Source organism: Patagioenas fasciata, chromosome 4 (genome assembly GCF_037038585.1).
Source record: "Patagioenas fasciata isolate bPatFas1 chromosome 4, bPatFas1.hap1, whole genome shotgun sequence".
Taxonomy (NCBI): Eukaryota; Metazoa; Chordata; class Aves; order Columbiformes; family Columbidae; genus Patagioenas; species Patagioenas fasciata.
This window is the reverse complement of record NC_092523.1, coordinates 25,093,453-25,113,947: the sequence shown is the minus strand read 5'-3', so window position 1 is coordinate 25,113,947 and position 20,495 is coordinate 25,093,453. Positions and strand designations below refer to the sequence as shown.

General features: G+C 41.6%; 2 protein-coding genes across 2 annotated transcripts; one reads left to right on the top strand and one right to left on the bottom strand.

The window, feature by feature from the left end:
* Positions 1 to 3,473: 3,473 nt before the first annotated feature.
* LIAS (lipoic acid synthetase) lies at positions 3,474 to 13,980 on the bottom strand. The gene is made up of 11 exons (XM_065836258.2): positions 13,833 to 13,980; positions 13,055 to 13,227; positions 12,301 to 12,394; positions 11,458 to 11,538; positions 11,074 to 11,230; positions 10,156 to 10,213; positions 8,970 to 9,098; positions 8,378 to 8,523; positions 6,143 to 6,213; positions 5,294 to 5,405; positions 3,474 to 4,349 (listed from the first exon to the last, which is right to left on the bottom strand). The coding sequence occupies exons 1-11, from the start codon at positions 13,911 to 13,913 to the stop codon at positions 4,297 to 4,299; spliced, it is 1,155 nt and encodes a 384-aa protein (XP_065692330.1). The 5' UTR covers positions 13,914 to 13,980; the 3' UTR covers positions 3,474 to 4,296.
* Positions 13,981 to 14,191: 211 nt separating this feature from the next.
* On the top strand, positions 14,192 to 19,416 carry RPL9 (ribosomal protein L9). The gene is made up of 8 exons (XM_071807396.1): positions 14,192 to 14,389; positions 14,552 to 14,598; positions 14,675 to 14,790; positions 15,667 to 15,762; positions 16,085 to 16,217; positions 17,678 to 17,758; positions 18,228 to 18,345; positions 19,298 to 19,416. The coding sequence occupies exons 2-7, from the start codon at positions 14,553 to 14,555 to the stop codon at positions 18,332 to 18,334; spliced, it is 579 nt and encodes a 192-aa protein (XP_071663497.1). The 5' UTR covers positions 14,192 to 14,389; position 14,552; the 3' UTR covers positions 18,335 to 18,345; positions 19,298 to 19,416.
* The last annotated feature ends 1,079 nt before the right edge of the window (positions 19,417 to 20,495 follow it).

The window sequence follows — 20,495 nt, the reverse complement described above, 5'->3', positions numbered from 1 at the left end:
CTTGTCCTGAGCTGTGTTCAGGGGAGCACAGCACTGTTTCAAGGCTTGTCTTGACAGGGAGGGTGAGCAGAGGCTTCAGAAGACAGAGCTGTTTTTCAGAAACTTGTACCCAGCTATAACAGTAGCTCTTCTGTGTGGGACCTGTCCTTGTCAGTTTGGACAGATGGAACTATTAAACTCTGGTGTGAAGTGTTGCTCCTGTCAGGAATGTGCAAGAGTTACAGGGCTGATCAGTGTTCCTGCAGCTTCCAGTGGCTTTTGACACGCTGTCCCAAGCAGACGGAGGAACTTATAGGTGCTGTACCCCTATTCCACATCTCCTGCAGACTTGGTCAAACCCTGGATGGTCACTTGTGGCTTAATCATAAGGATGAGGAAGAATGGACAAGTTCATTATAGTGTGACCACTCCAACTCCTTTTTCTTAGGGAAGGGAGATCGTTTCTGAAGAGCAACAAAGGGTTGAACTGGTTCTAGCATTCTCCTTGCTTTCTTGAGCAGGCAGCTTATTGAGTTTCTTGGTGACTACATTATTTTAGTGGAACAGTGGGATAAATCCAGTCTGACCAGCTGGTGGAGCACTCCACAGGATACTGCATGTGAGCAAGAGAACCTTTACCATGGGCCACGAGAGCAAGCTTCCCAGGATTTTGCAGAACTGTGAATCATAAGCCATTGTCTTCAGAGCACAGTTGCCAGGGAAATAAGAATTGGAGATGACTTGCATTCCTGCTTTGAAGGCTTGAGTAGTGCATGTAGGAGATGGCTTTTAATGCTATTGAAGTGGGATCTTACAGCATGTAACTCTTGATGAGAAGTGTGTAATATGAGTAATGGGTTCCTGTGTTCTGAAATCATTTTTTATGGGGCACTTAATAAAATGCAATCCCACAGTAACACTGATTTTTTTTTTCACTGCACAAATGTGAATACAACAGCTGAAGCAAATCCAGCTTGAATACAAGCCTATGAATAGTATAATATAGACTTCATAAATAAGATGTACATAGACAAATTGTAAATGCCAGGCAAGATGTACTGTCTTTCTCTTGTGTATGTGTTTAAACCTTTATGCAGCTACAACTAGTCCATCCCAGGCCTGTAGTAGCCAAGAATTTTGCAAGTGAATACAACAAACACATCTTCAACCAAGAGTAGTTAGTATAGGAGCCATTGGTGGTGAGATTTTTGTACTGGCCAACAAGTTTACACTTCTGTCACTTGAGGTTCTTCTTTTGATCTGGAATTTACAGAAGTGCTATAATCTTGCTCAACAGCTGAAGTTTGAAAGGAATTGTGAAACAATGCAGGAAAGCATAATGGGTTATCTTCCATTGCTTTAGGAATACTGGAGTCAATTTTCATTGCTTGCTTTTTTTTATTTCAAGCTAAGAATTTATCTTTCAAGTTGAACATCTGCAATAAGTTGCCATATGTTGTAGTAAAGAAGCATAAATACTTGACATTTCATTTAAAAATAAAGGGGATGCAAATATTAATTATTGATCAAGTAGGAAAAAATTAAAACTATTCTTAGATGAACACTCTGGTTTTATTGATATAACCTGAAGACTTGAAGTCAGGGGAAGATGCAGCACCTCTCTAGCCAGCTGCATAACATTTAATTATGCTTTACAAAGCATAGTAGATTGATGTAATGATGCTAAAAAAGACCATTCATTGGAAGTGTCTGCATCAGCTTGAAATCATATTCCCAAAACTCTGTTTTTTTCCTGATTGCAAGGAAGATTAATGTTTCTTAAAATATTTTATGACTGCTTTGTGAAACAAACTGAGAGAATTAAGTGATTGACATATAAAATGTCACTAAAGATGAAACTTCATTAGAAGGAAAATTAAGATAGTCATGAAACCTGTGCTGAATTTATAACCAGGAGTTCTGTGAGAGTTTGGTGCTTTAATATACAGTTAAGGAAAAACCGAGTGCAACAGGGAAGGAAGATGGTTGTAAAAGCAGGACTTAACTAGGACTTTAAAACTTGTCGTTTTCATAGTACAAATTGTGGGAGGTCATCAAAGGCTTAAACAAACATGTATGAAGACAAAATGTGACTGCTTTCCTTGGAAACCAGAGCAAAACACGCAGTTAGAAAATAGCTTATATAGCTTCTGAAACTTGGTACCAGCTAGCACACACTGTGTAAAAGTGTGAGATCATCTTCCAAACCGCATAGCAGCAATTCATAAAATAATTCTAACATGAAAAAACTTTGGATTGTGTTTTCTGAAGCATTATTTCTCTCACTGTAAAGAAGTCATGGATAATCACTGTGCAATATCCTCTCATCCCAGTTTGATAATAGCTGTATGGCTCACAATTCCTTTTTCTGTATTTCTGGTGTTGACATGCTGAAAGAGTAGTAACTTGGGAAAAGCTACATAAACATTCTGTTAAATCTGCTCTGTAGGCAAGTTAAAACCATAATGTGTAGTAGGATCTCTAATAACGGCTGGGAGCTGTTAACTGTGTGGGTATCCTGCGGTGAATGTTGCACCACTCCCTGCCTGCTGCTGTGCACGGAGTCCTGGAGTTCCTTGCCAAAGTCGATAACCTTCCACTGCTGTGGTATTCAGTGTACTTCAGCTGAAGCAGGGCATTTATTGGCACAAAGCACACCTTGTCTTTCCAAGACTAGAGCTCAGATATTTTTTTTTTAGTTTAAATTTTAAGATTTATGATTACTTTTTTTAAAAAAACAAAAAAAAGCCCTTTCTCTGCCTTTACAAAGTACAGCTATTAAGACTTCTGTTTCTCTGTTCTTCCCCTCTGGTCCTCATGGCTCAAGTTTCTCTTCCCCTAATTTTTAATTCCATTATACCACTTAATTAGTGCAGTCCTTCTAGCTTAAGGCTATTTGTCTTCATAATGCTTTAATATTGCTGTCCTTCATTTTGTGAAGTGTCAATCGGGCATCACTGGCCTTGGTCATATTATCTCATTTTTCTTGTTCATGACAATACCAAGTTTCTCCTATATATTAACTTATTAATTAACTGTCTTCCTTCTAACATCTTGCTGAGTAGGGGGTGGGTGGAGGGTTCACTCTCCTTCCTATAAACTGCAGTACTTTATGTAAGTACTATAGCCAGCCATAGAGATTACCTGTGTGGTGAGAGTTTGGGATCAGGTAACAAATTTCTGGCATGTTTCCCAAATAACTTCATGAAGATAAATCTGAAGCCAGGTCAAAAACTCCTTCTAATGTCCACAGCAGACAACTGAGAATGATTAGGGAGACATGCACTTTGAATTATCATGACTGTAAGAATTTACAGCTGCTGCTACACCATAAGCCATGCTTTTATTTCTGCTTGAGCTTAGTATGATCTGCAATGGATTTCACATCTCATCCACAGAGCAGTTCACTTGTTGGCATTCAGACTTAACAGCCAGACCAGGTCTCAAGGGCGCAGGTAACCAGACTGATCAAACAAAACCACTTCACACTTACGTTGGGTATTTGACTTTGCTTTAATGATGATACCTGTGGAGAGGAAGCACAGTACAGAACACAGCAGTTCTACAAACCCAATACCGAAGAAGCACTTGTGCAACTCAGGGGAGTTTGTTAGTAGGGGCGGCTCTATTTATGCTGTTATGGCAACTCCAGTTTGCCATGTGGTTTAAATTATATGGTATCTACACAAGGTTCATCATCTTGCCCCCCAGGGCTCTTGTTTTCTTCAGCTTGATACCTTGTGTTTATCAAGGCTCACACTTTGAGACATGCAAGCACCTGAAAAGCGTTAGCCATCAGAATGGACAGCTCATTTTCTTGAGATGCAGGTAAGAGACACCATCTCTTGAAAAAGTATTAACGATACTTTTTCTGGCGTGGTTCAAGACAGCCCTAATTTGGTCCTTTGTCATGTACACAATCTTTCTTAGAACTCCTCTATTTCTCAGAGCCTATTGGCATCTTCACAGGTATTAACTGCAGCACTGCTGATGGTAGTATCAAACCTGTTGACTTAAATCTGATTTTTTTTTTTTCAGCTCACATTTCTTCCACCTCAGTTCCATCACTCTTTCAAATCAGTTCTATCTTCTGACTTGTTGCTGAACACTGGAAGTACTATGTAGTTGTAGCCTTGCCAGAATGAATAAGGTAAAATACTGTGAAGTGTTTTGCTGAGGGAAAAGTGTTCTGGGCAGATAGTAAGTCTATTCATACATCCACCATATGGTCTTCTGCGTTTCTGGAACTGAGTATAATTATGCACTGAAAAAAAGGATCCTTAAAACTGGCTGTTTTAAATAGGCTCAATCTCATTTTCAGATGGCTTTTGTCTTTCTTTTTTCTACCAAGTTCTTCAAGAAGAACTCACCTAATTAAAAGGCAAAAAATAACCAAAATTATTTGTAGTTATTTCCATGAAACAAACCAAAACAATAAACATTCTCATTTAATGCAAGTACTCTATTCTACAATTGTTCTTACCAGTATTCTGTAGTAATTCAATTCTATAAAACAGGACTTTCAATACATACAACAGGCATGTGGAAAAAAAAAAACAACAAACCCCATAACTCAACAATGCCTCCATCCTCAAAATCCTGCTTTTCCTCATGCCAATTTTATGAAATAGCTCTGCTTCTTTGTGCTTTCCAGCAGGCAAAGGTGAAGTAATTTAATTAAAAATTAAATCCTATTTCATAAAGTATCAGCAAGTTCTAGTGAAACCTGCTATAAATCTCATTCGAACTGACATTAAAACAGCCCCAGATGAGTCTTCTCTCCTCCCTCCTTAGGAAAAAGCAGCATGTTGGATCTGCATATCGGTTCCATTAATATCAGCTGCTATTTAATACCCAGTGGTTTGTCAGAAAAAGCACTGCCATAAACATGCCTAATTATTTTTAGGGCACTGTAAATAAATTCTGCCTAAAGCAACAAAATTACATCACGAACAACAAAGGGCCCCATTAAACCCTGAAGTGCCCAAGAAGCACAATGTAAAGGAAAACTTGCAATTTGGGTACCCTTTATCCTGCTTCACACGCTTAGTACAAACTAGGTTTGGCTAAAAAAAAAAAAAAATAGCTTACGCAGCACAGCAGTTCTACAAATACCAATTACTGTCATACTGATGCATTTAGATGACCTATAAAAGATAGTAAGTGTAAAAAAAAAAAAAATCAAGAAAATAAATGGCGACAATATGAAGTGTCCTTGAGCTAAAGTGAGTGTTGTTGCATATTACTTCACCATTTTAACTTTATATAATAAAATGTTATGTGCTAAATAATCTAATGCTTTTCAGTAATTTACCTGCTTTATAGGAGGAGCGCACTAAAGGCCCACTAGCAGTGTAATGGAATCCAAGATCATTTCCTACTTTTTCCCAGTACTTGAATTTTTCGGGAGTTATGTACTCCTCGACCTGAATGAAAAGAATTCATTATGATCAGGTATTAATGCCAAGGAAATGGCTATAGCTAGCATGTAATGGCAGGAAACACAGTCGCATCGCAAGGTCAAAATTTTACACTCCAATACTTTCAGCAATTAAGTCACAAACTGCATGTTCTCTCTGCTTTCTACCAAAAGAATGCAGTTCATTTGTTTTTTTCTATTTAGCCGAGAAGTTTAGAATTCAATTTCTAGTTGTTGCTTTATCATTTTCTTCACTCTGTTTTTGAAACTTTTTTGTTGAAATTATTTTTAAAACTCCACAATAGTCCTATAGATCTCTTCATTAACAGTTATTTCAGTGAAACACAGGAACAGAGACTCAAGCTCTGGACAAATAACAGAAGGAGAAACTGGTGATTTCCCCAGCTGAAGTGGAACCATTAAAGGAGAGCCTGTGAGAGAGTTGTGTTAGTGACATACACTGAGACTCCTGTTTTCCAGAATCACGCCTCAGCTCCAGCTGTCTCCCCAGCTAATGGCAGCAAGTAGCAGTAGGGAGTCTGCAGAAGACGGAAGGGATTAGATGGCTGAGGGCATTTTTTGTGAAGAATTTTAACAGATGAAGATTACGTTAAACAAGGAAGGAATTTTTTCCCAACATATGCACTTGTAAGGATGCATATCAAAGCCTCAATTTAGAAAGAGGACATTTGATGGTGTGAGGTACAGACCATAACGCTGCCTGTAAATTAAAGGCTTTTTTACCTTTAGGTGACGTTTTGTTGGTTGCATGTACTGCCCTAGGGTCAAACAATCTACATCCGCCTCCCGCAATACTGTAAAAACAAAATTCTGTGTTAGTGGCAGACGGTTCACAAGGGATTGTCAGCAATTAGAAAAATCCTTCCTTCCAAGTCTGCAGAGGTCACTCCGCAGCACCCTGCGGGGGTTACACTCTGCTCCCTGGCATGGGGAACCTGCCATCTCCAGGAGCAGTAGCAGGTACCTCGTTTGCAGCTCCATGCTGCAGCAAGACCTGAGCCATCTCATTTAAAGCCAGAGAGAACAATACCATTGCGCTGCGCTCACTGCAGTCACGTGTCTTGCTGCAGAGACGACACGCTCTTGTCTTTTTTATATTACTGCTTTTCATTGTGTCTTTAGGTCAGAACCTTCACTTGACAAAAAACAGATGCATGCACATACACTTGGCACTTCTCCACTATTCCAAGAGACTTCATGCCGAAAACAGGCAGACAGTTCTAAAGAGCTATAAATCAGGGGAAACTGCCAACATGCCAGTTTTACACACTTAGGATGTACATTAATTTTTATGCCTACAGAATCTCATAGACTTTGTCTACTAAAGTTTGAGTATATACTAGAATCAATATACAGCAAATGAGTTCAGGTAGTTTACTTACAGACGGAAATCCAGACACCTGACTGCCAGCTAGCCTGAAGAGCTGTTCACTGCAGCTAGTGGGGGATTCTGAGCAAAGGGATGGCTGAGGAACCACATTTTGCATTAACATCTCCACATATATTCTGGTTACTTGTGCTGGTTGCCCCACATCAAATAGGAAGAAAACACGGTGTTTTGACTACAGCATTACACTTACTGTTATCCTGCAATCTCTGTTTAGATTTATATGGTTCTGTAAAGAAACTGGTTCAATATCAGCACATTTATATGTTTTTTAACTTGTACCCAAAGGATGGAAGTGAACAAAATCAGAGTAACTGAATAAATGTGGTGGGTAACAGTTTGTCTCCACATACATCCATGAAAGTGGCCTGAAAACAAATTGCACCCAATCTGAAATTTTGTATTCTCGTGGCTAGGAAATGCTAGGCAGGAAAAATGGGAAAATCAGGAACTGTAGTTTTATGGTCCAGATTGTGGGACAGCTGCAGAAAAACTAGACTATAATCACTGCATTCTAAATATAGGTTATTGTACATAAAGCACCAGGTAGACGTTATTTCAGGATATGGAAGAAATGTCACTTACCACTGTGAAATTTTCTCATCTTAGAAATGCATTTACAAGACAACATACAAGGCCCCACCGTGAATCCCGTGTTCAGTTTTGGGCCCCTCATCATAAGAAGGACACTGAAATACTAGAAAGAGTGCAGAGGAGGGTGACAAAGCTGGTGAGGGGCCTGGAGCACAAGTCCTGTGAGGAGCATCTGAGGGGGCTGGGGCTGTTTAGCCTGGAGAAAAGGACACTGAGGGGAGACCTGTCTACACTGTCTACAGTGATCACTGTCTACAACTACCTGAAAGGAGGTTGTAGCACGCAGAGTGTTGGTCTCTTCTCCCAAGTAGCAAGTGACAGGACAAGAGGAAATGGCCTCAAGTTGTGCCAAGGGAGGTTCAGACTGGATATTAGGAAAAAAGTCCTTCACTGAAAGGGTTGTCAGGCGTTGGAACAGGCTGCTCAGAGAAGTGGTGGAGTTGCCATCCCTGGAGGTGTTTAAAAAGTATTTAGACGAGGTTCTTAGGGACATGGCTTAGTGCAAGAGTTCAGTTATGGTTGGACTCAATGATCCCGAGGGTCTCTTCCAACTGAAATGATTCTGTGATTCTACAACTCTGTAAGAACATGCTACATCTCCAAGCATAATTATGTTTTTTGCACCTAGATAAGCTGAAATAAATTATTTTAAACAATCAGGTCCACTATTTCTAAAAAAGAATGCACAGTAAGGCAACTACATTGCAAGCCCATTAGTTAAGTATTACAAATATGAGAATATTAATATGAAATCAACACAAGCCAGATCTACCTGTCAAACTGAACCTGAAAGCCACATGAAGGCAAAATATTTCAGAAGTTCCATCTTTTATAACCAAACTTTTTTTTTCCCCCCATAAAGCTCAGGAAATATTTCTGGCACCAGCAAACCAATTTACATATAGAGGTAAAGATGCTTTCAACTGTCTTCCAGCACAAACCTGTGAATTTTGGCATATATTTCACCACCAACTTACATTTCATTGTGGAATAGACTTGTTCATCTGTCTCGCCTAGTCCCAGCATAATGGAGGTTTTAGAGATGAGGCCGGGCTGCACCTCTTTAGCGTGCTTCAGCACACGGATGGACTGCTCAAAGTTGGCTCGTGGATCACGGACTTTCCTGTATTTTCAGCACAAAAGGAAAAAACGCATGAAAGGCTGCACAGAAGTTAAGAGATGCCGGGGAAGGTGCACTCTGCTAGTTCCTACAAACCGACAACGCCAGCTTAGAGGTTTGGCTGTGCGGTCTGTCACCAGCTGACACCCTCCCGCAGCACCACGCGCGATGAGAGGCGTTCCGCTGGAGCACGGCTGGCCCCGCCGCACCCCTGCCCGCCGACACCGCCCGGGCCGCCACGGGGCCGTGGAGCGAGCGCCCTCTGCCGGCGGGCGGCGGGCAGGGCGCGGCGCCGCGCGCGGGGCAGGCTGGGAGCGGGACCGGCCGCCCGCCCCGCGCCATTTCGCCCCGCGGAGCTGAAGCCGTGTCCCGGCTGTCCCGCCCACACAAAGCGCTTCCCCACGGCCCCTTGTCTGCCTGTACTTTCCACACACACAGCTGTTGCTCACCTCTGCAATTCGGGCACCGTTTCCACGTTGTGGGCGTACACGTCCAGCCCTGACAAGGCCACTTTCTCCACAGCCTTTAGGTCCCCGCGAAAATCGGGAGTCAGGCATTCCACCAGGATCTTAGGGTTCCTGGAAAGGAGAGACGGAATGAACACATCTGCAGGATTTGTGTGAGTGTTGCTAAAGCGCTCAGGACCGCAAAAACCCAAACATGACTAAATAAATGACGCTCTGATAAACAAAGCAAAGTTAATTCAGGATACAATTCTAAACCAACAGATCCCTACAAACACTTGCATTACAATTCAAACAAAACATCATGTGCTTAATTCCTGGTTTTACTGGTGTGAGCTGAAATAGATTGAAAGCCAAATAATAAACATAAAAGCGATTCTAACAGTTTTTAAAAAATCAATATCACTGCTTTTAGGTGATTTTTCATGTGCCTGTTGCAGGTTAACTTGAGTTTAATATAGCTCCGAAATACAGCAGAGCTATAATCCTGCCTGCTGGGATAAGACAACTCTGCGTTATTGCCCTGGAATCTGATATTGGTGTCCAGGAGCCAGATCTCAGCTCAGAAAGGCAGGTGGGGGAAACTGCAGGAACCTTTCAAGTCCCAGGATACAGTGGATGAAGACTTAAATGAAGTCAGTCCAATTAAATCTGCAGGCAGACACATACGCCATGTAACAGCACACAGGGCACTGATGCAGTGAAGAAGACACAGCCAGCGCAAGCGGGAAGGTACAACCACAGAGTTAGGAACAGCCACTGCGGGAAAACCCAAAGGGATCTGCTCCCTGCTGGAAGGGAAACCCGAGTTCTTCCCTGGTGAGGTGACACTGCTACACACACCTGCTGTGTGCGAGCCCCAGGCTTCAAGAATGAACACACCTCAAAAGTTTGTGCTCGTTTCCTGGTAAAACAGCTGCTTGCTCAAAGAAATAAGCCAGTGCTTAGCTTTAAATAAGCCTGGGCTAAATTGGAAATGCATCCAAATACAAAATGCTTTGGGGGCATTATATGAGAAAGATGGAAAACATGAAAAAAGGGGATGCAGGCTAGAGGCAGACATTTTGTATTTGCATGGCCCCTGGGATAATCTACCTAAAGGTAGTTTTGACCTATATGCAGTACCACATTCTAAAGCTTTAATAATGGTAGTAATATATTAATGATATACCTTTCTTTCAGATGGGAGACTGTCTTTGCAAAGTGTTCTGCTCCACCGTCAGGCATATCTAGAAGCATTTCAATTATTCAGTTAACCTTTCTGTTCAATACACGTATTTACTTATTAGTAGAGCCACAAAAACCCTACAGACTCAAATTTAAACGCAAAATACTAAAGCAGTCAAACCCCAGTGCTATCTTACTGCTTGCCAAAGGTTTCTAATAAATAATTCTACCAAAGCCTTGTTCTGCACAAAGTCTAACTATGATCATCTAGTGTAGACTTCAAATGTTTACTCCAAATTTACCCATCTTTAGGTTCACTGTCAGCCTGAGCACAAAAAGGTTTTATCTATTCCTGGTTTTGATCTGAGAAACAGTTCTACAAAAATTGAAATACATATATTATTGCTCTTTTATTGTAAGCCACTTTGAAGCTACAGGACTTTCCACCACAATGAGCAGCCTTTACAATGGTTTTCTGCACCCATGTGGTGTCACCACAAAGGAACTACTACAACCTTACAAAAAGGCAACTTTCAGTTTTGTTACTTGTAGTATATTCCAAGTTTAGTTTTTAGAAGGAAGTGCTGTAATGGTATTGTATAGGAATTTTTTTTTTTTTTTCCCAGATCAAATTATAGAACACAGTGTGTATGTATATATCTTGAAAAATAATTAAGTTAAAATGTTGAATAAAATATGGTAATACTTTAATGTTCAATAACAGTGTAACTTATATTTCACCAGCCATAGAGACATACTAAGAATATGTAAAAACTTTCTAAAGTGTCATCACTGTCAACTCCTTTAAAATAGTAATCTTCAAAAGCTGTGCTGAGTGATAAATGTTTATCAAGGTCTGTGTTTACCCCACGTAAGGCACATGAGAGCTCAGACTGCAAGACACAAGTGACAACATACTAACCATCCCTGTCCACAGACGTCAGCACCACATAATCCAAGCCCCACTCAGCTATGGCCTTTGCTGTGTTGTAAGGCTCCTCGGGATCCAGTGGAGGTGGATTTTTTGCTGTCTTTACCGAACAAAATCTGCAACCTCTAGTGCATGTGTCACCCATCAGCTGAAATAAGAAAGACATTCCTACCTTTACATCATGCACATCGCTACTGCTCAGCTGAGAAACAGCTGCATAAGCCAGACCTGATCAATCCCAATACCAAGCAAAAAAACTAGGACAGTGCTTTACTCTGGATTTCTTGTAATAAACCCACTCCACTATAGTAGAGATCCAACAATACACTACAAAGAGCTCAAACATTAGCAGAATACTTAAGACACATGGTTTACCATAATAGTAGCTGTAGCTGTGGCATATTCACCACCTCCCCAGCACTCTCCAATGTTGGGACAACGTGCTTCTTCACATACCTAAGGTAAAACACAGAAATGTATTTTTTTCAATGCTGTTATTGAAAATTATTATTATTAACCAAGTTCAATAGCAGGCTACAAACAAATCATAATTGATGATAAATAAGAAGATTAACAGAGTTACATCTCATTCTATAAAATGTCAGTAGAAAAGCTAGGAAGAATTGTTTCCTGACACCCATTACCATTCTTTTCCTCTACTTTCCAAGTCCAAAACACTCAACCGTGTAGCTGCCTTATTAACTAGCACAGATTGCCATTAACATTTTTAATTTAAAAACTGATAAAATGTTCACAAAGTCTATGATTCATCAAAGCATAACCTTGCTTTGAAAAAAAAAAAAAAAAAGGAAAAAGGCTCTCCATGCATACCCACCACGTTTTACCATCTGGAAGGTACATTTAATGAAATACATATATTTCTAGATCTTTTTTTCATGCAAAACATGTATGTAATGCTGAAATTGTGTGTGTTTCCATTAAAAACAGTCACATGTAGCATCTTTTGATCCATTTGGTGATGCAAGTAGTACACACTAGTACTTAAAATCACAGCAGGAAAAATGTGAGTGTATTGGATTTGTCTTCATTCTTTATGGGTAAAATTCACTGCTGGCAAAAAAGATCAGCATTGCGCTTGGTTTCAGCATTGGACATCATGCAAGACATGATTTCTGCCTGTCCTCTACAGAGAAATAGTTTTGTATCTGTAAAAAATGCCTTATTTCTAGAGGAAAACTTGGTTGGTACTAGATTTACCGTATGAAGATTTAAACTTCTCAAGGTATTCTTTAGCTTATTGTAGTTCTTTCCCATGGGAATCTTTGTTTTCAGCCACGGAGGAAGTGGCAGCCTGAATAACATCAAGCAAACATAAAGATCAATAAATTATTTACAGGGTAAGATTCCATTAATTTCATAGATCCACTTTAATTTGTTACAGATCCCAACTAGGAAAGGTTCCTTGAAAACTGGCGCAACTCAGCAACCAATATTAACGTCATTCATAGTCATAACGGACTTCTCTCTTCCATGTTTATCATCATCCCAACATTCAAGAGTGGGAGTTTGTTCTCCTTGGAAGATTTAAAACTGTTAACTGTACCGGTGGGATTTAATAGTACCACACTGGAGACTGCAGCAGCTAATGGCAGCATATGTTACACAGCTATCACAAAGCCTAATCAAATTTTTAAGTATGGGAGTTTTAAGCATTTTTAGATTTAGCCTTCCTTTTTTTGTTTTACTCTATCAATAATACTTTTTCAAGACCAAAGTAGGATACACTTACCTACTGATGCACATTTGTAATTTAATACAGGTTGTGGTACAAGCACTCAAATGAGAAAATACCACCATGTCTTTGTGTTTTAGTATGCATTTGAAGCTAATAATGTGTTTGTTCTTTCTTGAAAAATTATTATATTAGCAAATCAGTATGACAGAATTTATTAAAAATACATTCTATACGCTTTGTAGTTAAACATGCAAGATACTGCAAGATCACAACTACCTTTCTCCTTTCTGACGCTTTAAATTGCCTTTATACTCAGCCCACGCGCTCTTGTCAGCCAAATCTCCAGATACAAAGTCCTGTAAGTCTGGTCCACTTTGCAGAAACTCTTTTTTTTCGTCTGGCAAAGAACCTGATGTTCTGTACTGGTTACACACATGGCTCCCAAACACCTAAAAGAAGCAACATTGTAATTTATTGAATTATAAATGTGCTAGTATGATATACTAAAACCCTGCTTGTCATTTTGGTGTTTAGTATAGGCTTTATAGTTTGTGTAAGCCTTTTCCCGATTGCCTTCCAGTTAAATATGCAATGAATGTTTCTGTCATGTGAAGCAGACAAAAAGCACGATCTTTTCCAAAACATCTTAATCTGAAACAAAGTTATACAGCTTTTGGCTATAGATAACATCTTGTGGATTAATTCGAGGTTTCGGGGCAGTGCCGGTGTTCCGGGAGGCGCAGCTCTTGCGGTTCCCGGCAGCCGGTTCCCGGCAGCGGCTCCGCGGCCGCTCCGTCCCTCGCCCGCTGTGTGAGTGCGGGCATCGCGGGCAGCGCCGCTCCCGCCCCGGCCCCGCCGGGCGCTGGGGACAGCCCTGCCGGGGCCAGCCAGCGCTGACACCGCGCAGCCACAGCCGGGCCCAGGGGACGGCACCGCCTCCCGCCGCCACGCCGGACCCCGGTCCCGGCCCCTCACCGGGGCGCCCCGAGCGCTACGCGCTGCTGGGCCGCGACGTGCACCCCGACAGCCCGCTGCGGCATACGGCCCCGCTCACCCGTCCCTGGGGCCCCAGCAGGAGCCGCCGAGCGGCCGTGGTGACGGCCCCGCAGCAGCGGCCCCGCGGCTGCAGTGACATGGCGGCGTCCGCCGAGCAGCCGGACCGACTCCCCCGATCGACCCTCCCAGCGCTCGGCCGCCCCGCCTGGCCGCCTCAGCCAGATCACGCGCATCGGGCCTCGGCTATTCTTGGCTCCCGGACGGCTACTTTGGCGTGATGACGAACGGGGGCCCGGGAGCGGGTACAAGTACGTGATGACGTCAGACGCTGTCTCTTTCTGCTCTGCCTGCTGCCAGGTGAGACGCGGCCCGGAGGCAGCATCCGGGACCATCCGCCGAGGGCAGCGCACCGACACCCCACCCGGGCCTGGGCAGCCTCCCGGGGCGCCGCCGGCCCCCGCCGCCAAGTCCTGTCCCGGTTCTTGGCGGGAGAAGTCCCGGGATGGCGCCTTCCCCAGCTCCCCTCCGGCGGTTCTAGGCCCGGGCTGGGCCCCGCTGTGGAGTTGAGCGCTGAGACCGCCGCTTCTCTCCGCTCCTGTGGGGCCTGGGCGGGAGGTATCGGCGTTGAACTGTGCCCGGCGTCGTGGCGGGGCAGGGGAGGGTGGGGGCGTCCGGTCGATGCTCCGTAGTTGCGGGTTCCAGGGTACGTGCGGGAGAGGGCGCGGGAAAGGGGCCGGGCCGCGGGGCTCTGCAGTGTCTCTGTGCTGTCCATTGCAGGATGAAGACCATCCTCAGCAACCAGACCGTTGACATCCCCGAGCAAGGTACGTCTGCGTTTGAACGGCGTTTCATGGTGCCGACCCTGCAGCCGGTTAACGTGCACTTGTCTCTGATTTGCAGTCAGTGTTTCACTGAAGGGCCGGACCGTCATTGTAAAGGGCCCCAGAGGAACCTTGCGGAGGGATTTTAACCACATCAATGTGGAGCTCTCCCTCCTGGGGAAGAAACACAAGAGGGTGAGTGCTGCAGAAGTTGTTTCTCTGCCCAGAGTGGGAGGATAGCTTTACAGTTAATTTTAAAACTTCTTGGTAGTATAGGAGATTAAACCAGAGTTTTAAGCCACTGATAAGTTATTTAATTTTTCGTTCTATTTCTGTTTTTTCTGAAAGAGGCTGGCCTCCTAGGACCTTGGGACCTACTTGGGAACTGGAATTCTTGAAACACTATGATGTGTTGAAGTGAATTTGTTGATGGATATTCTTCTGTAGTTACACTCTTCTGTAGTTACAGTTACTGGGAAGGTGATTGATCACTGTATGCTGTGTTTTCGGAACTGGCTAGTTCTAGCTAGACAAAACTGCATCTCTACATTTAGTTTCCGGAATTGGTAAATTGTATCAGGAGAAAAAATGGTTTCTAAGTAATGCATAATGTTTCCGAACTGCCTTAAAAACTACCAAAAAAAGGGGAAGAATGGCTGATTTCAGCTACTTTTTCACAAGCATGAACCCCCGCACAGTATTTCTTTAAGGGTTGATAGATAATGCCTAGGAGACTGATTTTGGAACAATCTTTGGAGAGTTAGCATTCGATAAAACATTTTTCAGTTTAAGATGTCAAAATATCTATCTCAGCTTCTTTGAAGGTTTGTTAGTAATGAGATATTAAAAGAAATATTTCTTATACATCACGGGGTTAGGACTTAAAAGGCTTGAGCAAGGGGGCCTTTAATAATCTTTCAGTGAAACAAAGTATCTTTGTGCTTTTGTTAGGAGGGCTTTTAAGTAATTTACCTGAACTTCTCACTCTTAGTTTGTCACAAAAACTATTTTATGCCTAGTTTTGAAGTGCAGCTGAGAGCTTTGTTAATTCTATTTATTTTTTTAACACAGCTACGTGTTGACAAGTGGTGGGGTAACAGAAAGGAGCTGGCAACAGTTCGCACAATTTGCAGCCATGTACAGAACATGATAAAGGGTGTTACGCTGGTGAGTTTTATTTTGAAATGGGATAACTCCTGACATTTTTGTTACTGACGATAGCGGATGCCTTTTACTTTAGTGAGAGGTTTTCTAAGCATCCAAGGCGTAGCTTTCTCTCTCTGCTTTTCTTGCACATGCTGTCAAGTTCTGCTGGTGGAAGAAAGCATGAGCAGTAAACTCTGGAAGTCTCTTGGGCTGAGTGGCTTGCCCTTGTTAAGAAACTACTTTCAATATATTTTGGATTTGGATATCTCCAGTAAGCTTTACGTATGTGTTTTACCTTTTGGATGTATTCTGCTTCCATATCTGATGATGTCTTTTATTATAGGGATTTCGTTACAAGATGAGGTCGGTGTACGCTCACTTTCCAATCAATGTAGTTATACAGGATAACGGCTCTCTTGTGGAAATCCGAAACTTCTTGGGAGAGAAGTACATTCGCAGAGTGCGTATGAGGCCAGGTGAGCCTGTCTGGAGACTTTGTCATTTACTGTATCTAACTAGGATTTCTAAACTAGTCTCTTTGGGTACTGCTCCTGGTAACAGGAGATGATGAATGATTGTTGAAGCAGCGTTTGTCTGTCTGCATTTATATAATTTTATGATACCTTTGCCACTGTTTAGATTTACTATTAATAATGTTTTTGTAATTTATTTTTAGTGATGAGATCTAGCTAATAGCTAATAACTAGTCTAGACCTATTTATTGAGCTAGCAGCTAATAACTAGTTTAGACCTACTTATTGTAATAGGAGTTACAAGGACTCCAGTGTTTGCTTTCATCATTGTGAGATCTTGACAGTTTTTATACTTAGTTTTAGATTTGTGTTTTTGTTTTAAGCATTGTACATGAACTAGTTTCACACCACATCATATATTTGGTGTTTGAAGTAGCATTGTATTTTGAATTTCCTGTAAACTTCAAAATTATCATCTTACCTGTTGGTTTTACATCTTGCATACTTGGAGTTTTAGCAAAAAGTATAACAGAGCAGGTGTTTGATGGAACTTGTTAAAGCTCTGGAAGGTGGAGACAAAACATGTCAGAAACACAGTTATTTTAGGACTGTAGGGAAGACTTTGCATATCCATTTTTTTCATAGTTCCACTTCTGCTGAAGGTTTGGGTAAGGATATTTAGTGTGACTGATGGTGTTGGGGGTTACTTGGTGTGACTGGTGTTTTGCGTTCACTTTAGATGGAAACATCAGACTTGTCCAAAAACATAGGTAGATACAGCGTGGACTTACAGTGGCTTTGATCTTGATTTACTGTGGGATATTAGGAGTGGGTTTGAGTATTGTATTTCATTTTTTTAAGTCAGCATTTGCTTCAAAGATACTAAAGTGCTGACTTAAAACTAACATCAATTGATTAAACAGATCAAACTATAAAAACTTGTGTTACTCCTGCAAATGAAAGTTTCCAGTTAGACTCTTCAAAGTCCTAGAGTTTACTCCTTGTGAGTCTTTGCCGTGTTGCTAGTGTAAACATAGTCCTTGACATGTCAGGGGGTCAGGGGTTTTTTGATGACTTCTGATTGGGGTGATTCCAGTTTTGCCTTAATGAACATAAGAGTGGGGGAAATGGCACCACCTAGCTGACAAAGCCATACTGGCAAAATCTCTGGCTTGTACACAGTGTTGGTTATTAATGCTATAATGTCACGTGTAAGGGGGAATATCACTTAGTTGTTTCCAATCCAGAGTATGACTTGCACTAATCTTTGGGTTCTGAAACTGTGAGGGTGGACCATCCTGGAAGTGATTTGGGGGGACTCTTTTAACAGAGTCATAGAGGCTAATTATTGTTGAGAATACTGCTTTCTAGCTGTGTAAATTGGGACAGGACATGAATACTGTTTCTTTAGTACACTTAATTAACATCTTCACCAATGACACTGATTGTTTTCCTTTCTGTAGGTGTTTCATGTGCAGTATCTCAAGCCCAGAAAGATGAGCTGATCCTTGAAGGCAATGACATTGAATTGGTCTCCAATTCAGGTTTGTGAAAGCAGATGTGTGGGAAGATAAAATGGTATGGCCACTTTTATCTGAAGATACCAGTTTAGCAAGCTGTGTGTCTTTTTTCTTTAACCCTGAGGTAAACAACAGCTCGGAATTTTTTTTTTTTTTTCCTTTAGTCACTGTAATTGTTTTTCATAGTTTCTTACACTTTTTCTAAACTAGTCCGTAGAACCTTTTTTATTTTTGAGTCAGTATTGATGGCACCAAACTTTTCTGCTTTTCAGTTGTACAAATGTGCAGTGATAAAACTGTTGCTTCCCTGAGCTGCCAAAGCAGGCTCAGTGAAATGCATTCTGTTTTCATTAGAACTAATGGGATTCTAAATTGGTATTTCCTTTCTCCAGATGACAGTTTCATTTGTTAGTAGAAATATTGGAGAGTAAACAAAGGCTGCAAGTTGGCTTGGACCTCTTGCTTTGTGCTAATGGTTTTGCTTTGTCTGCAGCTGCCTTGATCCAGCAAGCCACTACGGTCAAGAACAAGGATATCAGGAAATTCTTGGATGGTATCTATGTCTCTGAGAAAGGAACAGTACAGCAGGCAGATGAGTAAAACTCTTACAGGTTGGTGTAATTTTAACATAGATTGTACATCTTCTGGGTAGACGGGGGCTTGACAAGGTTTACCTACTTGAACAAGGCTGTGGTTGAGCAGGTTCCCAAGAGGGACACAGTTGTGCTTGTGAAAGGCCTCATAAAAGTTGAATTCTGCTAGGTCTCTAGACAGCAGCCTTCCATCTCTCATCAGCCTGGGATTATGCTGCTGTATGGAGAAATACCTGACGGTGTTCTACACTGTGAATGTTAGTTATGACAGTGGCTGAGAATTTGAAGCCAGCTGACCTAGCATGACAGACCAGTTTACAACTGTTTACAGAGAGGACTTTCTTACACTAATGTTTCTCCTGGTTGGACACTGACTTCACTAAAAAAAGTGGTCAGCACATGTATAAAGATCTTTTGCGTAGTTTGTGTGTGAATGCTTGTAAACAAAGGTCAATTTAGCAAGGACAATTAAACTACATTGACTGTACATTTGTAACGGAAGCTGAGTACAAGGATTTGGGGATAGTCTAAGAATCTGCTAAAGGAATTTGATGCCTTTCAGCCATGTATGGTACAGAACACATGCGCAGGATGAGACAGGCTGATTTGCAGATGAGATAAATGTTGTGTGACTTCTGAACCTAGGCTTGAGACAGGATACAGATAAAGTGAGTTTCGTAAAAAATTTATCACAAACTGGGTACCAGACACTTGGAAGCTACAGGAAAATGATTTTTAGTGCTGTTCCAGGTTCCTTGAGAGACGGAACAACTTGTTAGCTGCTTGTTGTGAGCTGTTGTGCTTGAAGGCATCTTTAATCTTGTCTGAGTAAAATTAAGCAAATTAATTCAGCTATTAATGCCTGTCTTGCCTTAAAACTATCAGATAAGTTAACTTGTCATGTGTCTATAAACTCTCAATTGCACATTTGCAGTGCTAAAACCTTTCTAAAAGCACTTTTTATTTACAGTTGTCTGGATCCTGAAACAAACCACCATGAGACATTATATCAGCAAGTACCAGCTTGAAAGAAACTGATACAAAACCCAAACACCATGAGAGATTTAATAAAATAAAACATATTTCATATCTTGGCTTTGTTTTTTTTTTTTTAAGAACTGAAAGGTAGTTGCATGAACCTGTTCAAGGTCTTTTGATTTTAAGGAATTAGATTGTCACAAGGTGTAATGCAAAATAACGTTGACATTGTGTACATGTTGCTTTACCAGTTTCCGAGAACATTCAGACTGAAGTCTCCACCTCATGCTGGTGAATGGTGGACCCAACATGTAAAGCCATGAAGTGGTAGTTTTAAATCAGCATTAGGACAGAAAGAAGACTAGTCTTTCACATCACACTGCAAAAACTGATTTCTGTGTACAGTTTCTAGAGGGGAATTCAGGCTTGTGATGGCAGAATCCAAAGTAGTTTAAAAACAGAACTGGAATCAGTAGAATCAAACTTACAAGACCATTTAAACTAAATACAGAGACAGAAGTAGTCTGAAAAGTACGATGCTTTAGCTGTACTGCTTAATTAAGAAAACCAAGGACTTGACCTCAGAGTTCCGAGCTTATTGCTGAGTTTTAGCAACAGTGGTTTGTGTTACCTGGGAATATAGCTGTTTTTTATTGGTTACTAATCTTACCATGTAGCAACATACAGTTGGGATTTTGTGCTATTTGAGTGCTATGGTAAAATCCACATTGTCGCTTGTTATATTCAATTTTGAAAAAAGATTTACAGAAAATACTGGGACAGTGCAGAAACATACTTGGCAATAAGTGGCTAAAGCATAGCATTGAGGAAAGCACTGTGTGTGCCAAGGAAATTCAGAAGGTTGCCCAAAGTACCCCTTGCATGATTCTGCTGAGTTCCACTGGGATGTGCAGTCACAGTGTCCCTGAGCCTGGAAAAGCAGTGGTACTGAACTGCAAACGTGGACTTTGTACATGGCCTGCATAATGCTTTTAAGATGGGTTCTCGTGCTGTTCCAATTGTGCAGCTAGCTACAGGAGCCTTCCAAAATTCTCTGTGCCCCCACAATGTACATGAAATGCAGGAGGAGTTTCCTTGTGGTGTGTTTCGGTTCAGTTCCCCAGTTGCTGTGAGTGATAACTAGTCAGCAGAGAGAGAACTAGTAATGGATGCACGCACCTCTAGCACCT